A 10,511-nucleotide genomic window follows, 5' to 3' on the forward strand; every position below is an offset into this window, starting at 1 on the left:
GGAACTAAAATGAGTTCATGAGAACCTTTTTACCCCCTTTTCCGTCCCTGCTAGAGAGCAGGGACTCTCATGCGGCTCTCTTGTGAGAAAAGAGCTATATTTCTGATTGGCTGGGCGGATTGCAAACCACGCCCCGTAAAACTCAAAAAAAGTGTTGTGAAGCCACCATTTTATTAGCATTAGCCCAGCGCAGAAACGCAGAGAGACTAACTTATGGCAACACAAAATAAAACATGGGAGCGGTGGAGATGAGGAGGTGTCGGCGTTCTGGCGATTTACTCGGAAGGCTTCAGTAGAAGCTGCTGGGAGTCCCAGCAGCTTCGACTGAAGCCAGTCCCTAACTCCGGGGACTTCCGGCCGGGGATTTCAGGTGGCAGTATACGCCGTGAAGTTGTTTGCGGCCTGCCAGTAAACCCAAAGCAGAAGAAGAAGAAGTGACGTCAGCGGCTTCATTTGCCTAATCCTCCCTCAGAGACTTATACCGGTGTGAACGTGATCGGCTCTTAGTTCCATGGGGGTACTAAGTGCTGGCAACTAAGTGCTGGGAACTAAGTACGGCAAAGTACTTGGTGTGAAAGTGGCTAAAGGTATTCTTTTCAATTACAAATAAATGGTTAGTTCTAAGAAAAGAAGGAAAATTGATGAAAATGGTCTCAATTGTGACATCCAAAAAAGAAACACAGTTAACGGAGGAAAAAGTGTTAGTAACCTCGGGGAGAGCAACAGAGGGAGTATTAATAGGGCTACATCTGGTTCATATTCACTTACAAAACTGCTCTTGTGTTTCCTTCATAAACGCCAGTGTCAAATTCGCTCTGATCCCATTTCTGTGCAGAAGCCCGGATGGAGTGCTGCGAGGTGGAGCCGCGCTACACCCTGGAGCAGATCGACCTCCTGCAGCGCCTGCGTCTCTCCGGCATGACCAAGCCTCAGATCCTGCACGCGCTGGAGTCCCTGGAGAGGCTGGACTCGGACCACCGCCCGCCCTCAAACTGTGACTCCCAGCCCACCCCCTCCACCACCACCAACAACAACAACAGCAACAACAACACCACCACCACAGCTGTTCCGGCTCCTTCCTCTTCCTCGTCTTCCGCCTCCTCGCTGTCCCTCGCCTCGGCCACCACGCAGACCTCCGGGCTGGACGGAGCAGCGTTGTCCCCCAGTAACAGCTACGAGGCCTCCCCCCCACCTCTCTACCCCCCCAGTGTGGCGGTGCAACGCTCGTTCAGCTACGACATGATGGGCGAGGAGGAGTGGGACCTGGAGGAGAAGGTGGAAGAGTACATGAGGTGAGGAAGAGTTGGGAGAGATCTTAGCTTGGGCCAGTTGAAGAGTCCGGACCTCCTACTTAACACGTTAACTTATTTCGTAGGACCTTGTTAGTTTTGTAGCACGTGAGAGGGGAGTTTTTCCTTTTGTCCATTTTCCTATCTTAACTTCGCACCCCATTCATTTCAGAGACATTTTACCTGAACCTACTGAAGGTGGTATTTTCATTTTACCTTCAAACTCTTAATTCCACAGTTTGTGAGGCCTTCTTTCTAACCTGATTCCCACACAATATGCTCTTGACATGAATTACCTGTCACTAGTCCTTTACTACTACATTGCATAACATTATATTTCATGCAACATAAGTCCCTTAGACACCAAGCCGATTTCGGCCGTCGATAGTTGTCGGGCCGTCCTCCGGTCCGTCCACCGGCCATCACACATAAGCAGTAAGTTTTCTCCGGTTGTTCGCGCATATATAGAATCATGACGAACTATACTAAAAATAAGTATATCGATATTATACAACGTAAAGGTAAGTCGAGATCGTCAGAATTCTTCGAGTACCCCAAAGGGCTTGGACACAGCTCTCGACTTTTAGAGTTAAAACGGAAGAAATTATCAAAACAACCCAGGGAGTGGAGGCAAAGCTAAGAGGTACCGTGACTAATGCGATCGAACTTGTCCCGGTAGTCGTCAAAAAGAAACTTGGCTGCCGGAAAATCCGCTCTCGTTGGAGGGGCTAGTTGTACAACTCTAACCGCAGCCCGTACCGGCCTTTCCGTGCTGCCCCGCCTCGTGTGGTTAGACTCATCCGCGCTGANCTGTAGTGAGTACAACTCTAACACAGAAAATACCTGTCTATGCTGCCCCAGAACGCCTCGTTGGAGATTTTTCTTTTTCCATTTTTTTCTTCCTGAGTATAGTGACGTGACCATACCCAGGTCCAAATGGACCAATCCGTGGACGTGGACACACACACACACACATCTTTTCTCAGCAGCGGCTCCGAGGATTTCTCAGCCTGAACTCAGCCTGAGACAGCGAAACACAGTTTGTGTGTGTGCTCAGGCTGGGTTCCTTGGTTTCTCGCTGTCTCGCAGACCCCACGCAGCAACCAGGAAACGACACCAGTAAGCCAACTCACACTGTCAAGCAGCGAGCGAGCAGCAGCGAGCCCCGCAACGTCCCGCCAACACGGCACCCAGACCCCACGCAGCATTCTCATCTGTTTGTCATTATTACTGGTGTCCTTTTCTGGTTGCTAACAAACTTAACAGGTTAATCAATCCGTTTGCAGTCAAGACATTTCTGTGTTGATCTTGACAGTTGGCAGTGTGAGTGGACCATTGATTTTTCATGTTTATAAAAATAGGAGCAACACACATTTCATGAGGTTTAACCACTAAGTGTCGTCCGCATACACTTAATGAGAAAAAGCCTTCACAGACCACAAAACACTGCCCTTCAAGTGGAAAATGGTTTGCTGGCATTCCAAAACCTTTCTACCCTGTCACCTGGTTTCTGTGGCCAATCAGGAAGGAGCTCTGGAATTAGTGCTACTTTGACACATTACACATTAGGAATGGGGAAAATGGGCTCCATGGCATGGGCCTGTGACACGGAGCTTGGACCCTCATGTGGCCCCCATCCAAAAGAATAAATCTATGATAATGCAATCAATGTGAAATACTCAGTTACTGTGCTGTAACCTGAGCCAAAGATAACATGGATTTTTTTTTCAGTAATGTATTTATTAAGTAAGTTACTGAAACAAATGCTGTGAATAAAACAACTCCCAACAATTCTTTGGCTGCCTAAATAATGTATTTATTACCCCAAACTTATTTTTATGTTATATATCTTGCGCCAAAGTAACTAAGAAAATAAATACAATTGTCAAAGTAAATTACACAAAATCTGTTACTAAATCAAACACCAGTAAAAAGAACAAAACACAAATGGTAAACTCAATGTGACACCACATGAAAATCCAGGATATGTTCTCTAGGTACCCGAAACATTTTCACCTTATTGAATGCAAATCCATCAAAAAGGCATTTCATAATATTAATATTTAAATATTTCAGTCTGAAGGGTTTACAGTGCCGTGAGCCATCTTTCTGAATGGCTCATAAATACTTGAGCTTAGTTACTTGTGGCACTATTAAGTTATATTCCACACAGACAGTTTTATACTAAATGTAAATCATCTCTGAGAATGAATAGCATAGTGTCCTCATTATCCTTTTGAGTTGTTAATGTCAAGCTGAAAGAAATGGCTATTATCTGAGAAACGTAAATTCATGACTCACTCCATCAGACTTTTGCATTATTCATACAAACAGACAGGACAAGTACAGCCTTCCCAACACAAAAACTGAAAAACATTTATACATTTCAATGCAGGTAAGTGAAGTGAATTAACAAAGCTAACTCTCTTTCATCATAATTACATTTAATCAAACCAGGAATGAAAATTGATCAATCAAGAGCTACAGTTATACTAAAGAACATCTTCATCACCAAGGGAGAACTAATTGCTGGACAGCTGGTGAGTGCCTATTGGCTGAAAGACAATCAACACGCTCACATACAATTGGATGACCCCCCTGTCTAAGGTGTTGTTACCAGCCAAAATTGACCTGTTGCTAGGGAGAAAAAAGCACCTGCTCTGTTCAGAGGCTTTTGTCGTGTAGTTCATCTTTTCTTTCCAAAAAATATTTGTTACTGTGTTTAATGTTTTTTTTTAATTAATTTTTTTTAAAAGATGGTCATTAGATTTGGACAATGAAATGTAATTAAAGGGATAGTTAGCATTTAAAATTAATGTTCACCTCCTTTATTGCAATTTCTTAAAATATTGAATACAATTTACACAGATATTACGCATAAAGTTTTGTTGTTAAAAATCCTTGCTAACATGCATCCATCATTTATTTGGGCTGATTTAAGTTGTGCTTTTAACAGTATAATTAATCTTGGTGAGGAGGATTTATTGCTGCCACACCCTGTTATCCGCTCTGAGCCCCAGCTGTTATTATAGTTTCACCTGTATCAGTGTTGGACTTTGCTCCGTATTCCTACTGTAACATCATAGCAGCAGGCCTCAACAATAAACTGTATATTGCATCTACATAGTCCTGAAATGTCAATATAGTGAATAATTGAATAATCTGTGCACATTAGATATAATTTCTGGCTCAATTTCCTTAAATGGTCTGCAAATTTTTTTAATTAATGCCTAGAAGTGAACAGTCTACACAGTGATCAAGCAGGCTAGCATTTCTGCAATTGCACTGTTGTTAAATAATTCCAAGTTAAAGTAAAGCTTAATTATGTACCTCATTTTTTAAATAAATTAGTTTGAATGAAGTCGAGCCAGAAGATGGGCGTGGTCCAAACAAGTGTCATAGTATCAACCCTGGAAAGGTCACTTTACAACCCTGGAAACCCCTTGCCTTTGCAGCTGTTGTCCTCCTACAATGATGGTCAAAAGCAACGTCTTTGTACTCATTATTTTTGATTTATAATGAACAGAATGTGATTTCACGCTAAAAAATACCCTCAATGGTGACAGCACCACAGTCATCTACTTATCATAAAGATTTAAAATGAGGTCTGCACTCTTCGCTTGCCTTTCTAGTTAATTCAAAGTAATTGTTTGCCGCCCTAATAACATCTGTTGCCTGCAGAATATGTCCACCATATGAAACTAAATATATTACTTTTAACATTTGTTGATTTCTCTCTTCCACTCTCGTCCACACTACACTTCAGCATCACTTGAGAAGCTCTTTGGAAAAGCCAGCTCTCTTCAGCCTTTCAGTCTTAGTGCAGGGTGGACGTGGAGATGTGAGATGAGGGGTCCAATCAGCAGCCACGAAGCTAACAGCTCTCCACATCGGGCCCTTCTCTGGTTCAAGGACTGGCTGGCTCCTGGATTGATGGGGATTTCCATGAATAATTTAAGCCGCATTAAAGTGGAAGAAAATGGTGACTCATGGAAGAGGAAAAGTTGAATTGCTAAGTGGTTTACAGAGTGCCGCCCTTGTCTTCAGGCAGTGTCTGCATGGCTTCCATGAATGGCTTCGAGTGCTGGAGATAGTACTGAAGACACATCTTGCTGCATAAAGTACAAATGAATAAATTGAATATGATGTGTAGTTATAATGGACATCTGTATTTGCAGGATTTTACCTATTATACTCACCATTTCTGTGTTTTAAACAAGGTAATATAAATATACATGTCTGAAATCAGGCTGATTATTTCTGATAGCCGACTATTATTCACCACAGGTCTGGGACCACAGGGGGTAAAAGGCACCAGTTCACGTCCACCCTGTGTAACTATACAACATGCTTGAGGATCAGTGCATAGCAGAGCGCTCTATAAATACATCTCCCCTGCAGCTTTGGAGTCGAGAGTGGAGTTAGTATGTGCGTTAGTGGGCTGGCATGCAACATGAATGACTGGAAGTTGACAAGGAGGAATAAAAAGAAGTGATGAAAACCAGCAGCCATTTAAAACGTCAACAGCTTTCATTTCATCCTGCATTGACTGATGATTAACTGGAGGGAGTTGGGCAATAACAAACAAAACATCATGCAGTATTATTAGCTCCACACTGTACATGCAGCTTATTGATTGCAACAGACACAATTGGTGTGGTGATGTAATTGCCAGTGTCTGACCCAGGCCTAGTTCCATACTCGCATCCTGACCATGTGTGTTTTTCTACCTACAGTATATGTACAGTGCATATTTTGTACTATGTGGAAATGGGCAGGATGTCATAAAATCAACTATACAGGACACATTACTCTACTGGCCTTGAAGGACTTGCCTACAAAACGTGGTGAACCTAATGGTGAGAAACTACAACAACACATTACTTCAGTATCAGTTATACACCAGCCTTTCTTATTTAATTCCAGTCCATGTTCTCAAGGTTCTTTTGTTCATTTATTATTCATAGCCTAAAATATATTACATCTTTCTCCTAAATGCATGGCTTCAGGATTTCCAGAGTTTAAATTAGCACACAAATCCTAATCTGTTTCTCTAGAGTCCCATTAAATCACATGTATCTAATAAAAGGGAGACATGAAAACGGGATCCTTGCTTACACTGTCTTGAATTATGTAACTCTTCTTAAGGCATCCTGGCAGTGATAAAACCTGAGTCCCTGTAGAGCGACAGCCATGCATCAGTGTGGACAAGAGAATAGCAGAAACTGCTCCAGTGATAAAATGTTCCTTAAGCCAAAGGAATCCTAGTATAGCATGTCATTACGTTGTCAAAAGTGTTTTAGAAAAACAAAAAATCACAGTCAAATACCAAATTATAGTTTGTCATAAAAAGGTCCTGTAAAAAGACATACTTGATTATGTCGTTAAGTGAAAACTAGAAGGGGCCCCTCGAAGAGGGCAGACCACCGCCAAGGCCCTGCCCAATAACTCTGCATGGGACTGTTTTCTTAATCTACATCATGCAGCTTGCATGTCTGCTCCACCAGGTCCTGCAAACATTCTGACATTGCATACATACATACTGCCCCCCAGTAAAATGGGATTCTTTATTTCTCCACATTGGTTTTACTGATATTTGTTTGTTGGTGAAACAGCGCCCCTGCAGGAACAACAGTTCAGGCAGAGCGTGGTACTGCAGCATGGGAGACATTGAAATAGATTTTACAGATATTTAGACGAAGTTATGTACTAAATTGATTAGGGAAAAGCTGCTACCATCAGAAGATATAAAGGTAATGGTAGAATGTACCGTTGGACTGATTTTCTTTCTGTTGAGAGAGGGGTGAATACCTGGATGGAATAAACAGAAACTGTAACACATGGTTTTTAGTAGATGATGTGTTACAATAACAGGAGATACTCTGTTAATACAGAAAAATATGACATTTTATAGCTAGATTTGGTGTGTAATTATACTGCTTGTTGTTGGAAATACACTTGATTTGGTTTCAAGTAGACAATCCACTTGTGTTTCTTGCCTCCAGGGAATTGAAAAAACGTTTAGTTTTAAAGTTAGTATACCCAGCTTTCAGTTAACGTTATATATCCAGCATCTAGGGCAGTACTTCTCAAACTTTTTCAGTAATGTACCCCCTTTGAAAAAAATTCTCAGCCAAGTACCCCCTGACCGACCCTAATGTTCCATCAGTGTGTGATTTATTAACTCCTTCATGCATGAATTACAACAAACTAAGGATATTTTCATAAAGATGAAAATATCCTTAGTTTGTTGTAATTCATGCATGAAGGAGTTAATAAATCACACACTGATGGAACATTAGGGTCGGTCAGGGGGTACTTGGCTGAGAANGAGAACAAGCGTCGTCGTCCATTTCTGAACATTTAGGAGCAACCCGGAAGGCCCTTTGGCCCGTAGAATACAGGGGAACTATGCAGTCAGCTATTCAAGTTGACAAATAAATAGTATACCGTAATTTTCGGAACTTAACCGCGCCTTTTTCTTCCAACAACCCATATTTCCGACCGCTGGCGGCCTGTATATAACGGTAGGGCTAATCGGATTGTTTACAGCTAACGGCCAACACCTTTAACTCTATGCGGCTCTCTGATGGCGCCGGTCGCGCGGACCCTCCCAGCCTTTAAGCGGCACTGCGGTTCCGAGCAGGAAAAATCTGTTCTAGGCCGGAAAAGAGTGAGACAGGTAGCGCGCAAAAGTAAAAGTGGAACCGAGAGTGGTATGCCGCTGCTGCGGCTTATATTCAGGTGCGCCTTATAGTCCGAAAATTACGGTAGTGCTAATGTGAAGGAAAGCACCCATAGACGTGTGTATCCTCCGGTTTGTTTATGTACATCTCTAGGCCCAAACGCAGGTTCAGTCTGCTTCCCTCTTTCCATTATAGTGAGATCCACTTTGAAGTGCAGCTTCGCAGTCATACAAACGTACAGGAGCTTAAGCTTTAGCTTATTCCAATAAAACACAAGGTGCTTTTAGCATGTAGCATTATGTTTTTGATCACATTTGTTTTAGCGTTCTTTCCAACGTAAAAATAAAAAACTATCTGAGTAGACTTATGAGTGTAGTCTAGCTTCACTGGCTGAGTGGAGGACGAGGATTATAATACAAAAGAAATGAGCGAACAGCAGCATCCAGTATAACAAAGAAGACAGATCCAAGAGAGACTACGATGTATTGTCCTAGGCTTGTTCCGCTAATATAAAAAGGTATAAATAACACTTCCTGTTTGGTTAAGATGAAGAAATTAAAGCGTGTTTTTAGACAATTCTTCACTGTCTTGATCCACCGTTTCTTTTGGGATTTACCTGAGATTCCAGTTTTCCCTCAGGGCTTTTCTGACTTGATAGCAACAGCACGTTATCGACTGATTGGATCAAATCGACTGATTGAGGCGGGGGTCAAAGACGTTCAAGCAAGCAGAGGGCGTTCAAATCACCATAGACTAGAAGTAAACAAACTCTCTCCCCACAGCAACACACACCTGACCTGCAGGCTCAGCACTCTCACCACAGTCCAAACAACCACTCTGTGAAAAGGCAAAAAGAAGGCATGTAGCGAGAGAAAGAAAAGCTTAAAATGGGCGAGGTATCCTTTAGATAATTCTCCCTCTAAGGAATTGTAATACCATCTTGGAATGCACTATATATGGATATATATATACTGTATATTGCCATTAATATAAGCAGGATTACTGTTGATAAATACAGTGGCCTCCTTACCATCAGGAGCCCCCTTCTCCCTTTCATTTATTGGGTGCCAAAGCCCCCCAAAGGCCCTACATGTGAGGAGGAGGAGACACTTATTGTTTTCCTATTTCATCCGATTAAAGTGTGACGATCCAACCAGCTTTTGGTCACTCTTCGTCCACACTCTCCCTTTTTGAATCCTCCTCTTTCAGATCCAGAACCTGAGCGGGCGGGCTCGGCAGGGCGGTGACCTCTGCAGGAGCCAATGAGGAGGGGTCCTGTTGGTCAACCATCCTGTGGGAGGGGGTATCTTCCTGTGGGGAAAAGTATGGAAGTGTTAGAAAGCCCACAAGTTGACATCATGAGTTGATAAGTGTTGTTTGTTGATGTTATAAGTATGTGTTTGCTAGCAGTGCTGGATGCTAGTGGTAGCTTAGTTGCTAACTTCTCTGTATTAGTGTATTTCACTTGCTTGTCTAATTCAATTGTATTGCTTCTATAATTTTTTTCTTAAAAGATGATTGTAATTGTTACACACACACACACGGCTAACAGCGTGAACAAAGTATATTAAAGATCTGAACCGGGAAAGTCTGTTCTCTGTGTTCTTTTACACACCCATCCACACCGTGCCATCTCTAGAACCCAATTTCCTGGAGACCCCATCTCCTTTATAGGAAGTGTAAGGAAAACATTTGGATTTACACTTTGTATGCAATTGTTTAGAAACACAAGGGGCGCTGCTATTTCTGTGCTCAATGCGGTAAACTGGCTCCTATGATCAGCTTGCTCTTTCCTGGCTTTCACGCAAACATGTGCAACAACACTGGAAACCTGCGGCTTCTACGACAGTTAACTTTATGATACATTACCCTTTCAACTAGTGATGTGTTTCTCAAACTTGTTCATACCAAGGACCACTTAACCAATAAAAAACACTTGCGGACTACCTAACTCCACAAATATCCAAAATCACATCGTTTTTCTAGAACAGATTACAAATCGCCTGAAAATGGTACAAAGAAGTGGCAACATGTGTGTTGAGGGTTTCAAGACTAAAAACACTCAACATAATACCAGAAAAAACATCTACTAAAAAAGTAAACTATAGTTAGTCGAGCGGATTTTAGAGCGCATTCACGCGTCGCCGTCGTTTACCAGGTCTTGAGCCAGGACCATTGTCCGGGAGTTCTCGGGAAAGAACAACCGCCGTCTCTACGAGTATCTTTGTTTACCGCCGTGTGAAGCGTGCGTGATTTTTTAAAGGTACGCGAGCGGCGCAGTGTAATACGACTCGGGTGCATGTGAATTTGGGCGACGATACTGAGGTAGGATCTCCCTTTGTGACGTCACGAAGAGTTTAGACACCAGGCGCCCTGATGACCCACCAGGTACTCGCAGGGGATCACACGGGCACTCATATAACCATTTTACAGTGTAAACTTTATTTATATTATTTACATTTCGAAAGGCGTGAGAGCGCCCCTATAGAGGCGTTACCTCGCTCGAATCCAAGGTGAAGCTAACGTACTATATCGG

The 10,511-nt window shown here is 42.5% G+C and overlaps 1 protein-coding gene and 1 long non-coding RNA gene across 2 annotated transcripts in view; one reads left to right on the forward strand and one right to left on the reverse strand.

The window, feature by feature from the left end:
- LOC104946932 (uncharacterized) overlaps positions 1–9,876 on the reverse strand; it is a 14,301-nt gene extending 4,425 nt beyond the window's left edge. The window contains exon 1 of the long non-coding RNA XR_798510.1: positions 9,507–9,876. This is a non-coding gene — a long non-coding RNA (uncharacterized lncRNA). The remainder of the gene's footprint in view (positions 1–9,506) is intronic.
- Positions 726–10,511, forward strand: part of LOC104946922 (homeobox-containing protein 1-like) — a 16,212-nt gene continuing 6,426 nt past the window's right edge. Inside the window, exon 1 of the mRNA XM_010772834.1 lies at positions 726–1,292. Coding sequence (XP_010771136.1) covers positions 844–1,292 — 449 coding nt within the window. The 5' untranslated portion in view covers positions 726–843. The remainder of the gene's footprint in view (positions 1,293–10,511) is intronic.

This window comes from Notothenia coriiceps, unplaced genomic scaffold, assembly GCF_000735185.1.
Source record: "Notothenia coriiceps isolate Sejong01 unplaced genomic scaffold, NC01 NC01_scaffold00000339, whole genome shotgun sequence".
NCBI lineage: Eukaryota > Metazoa > Chordata > Actinopteri > Perciformes > Nototheniidae > Notothenia > Notothenia coriiceps.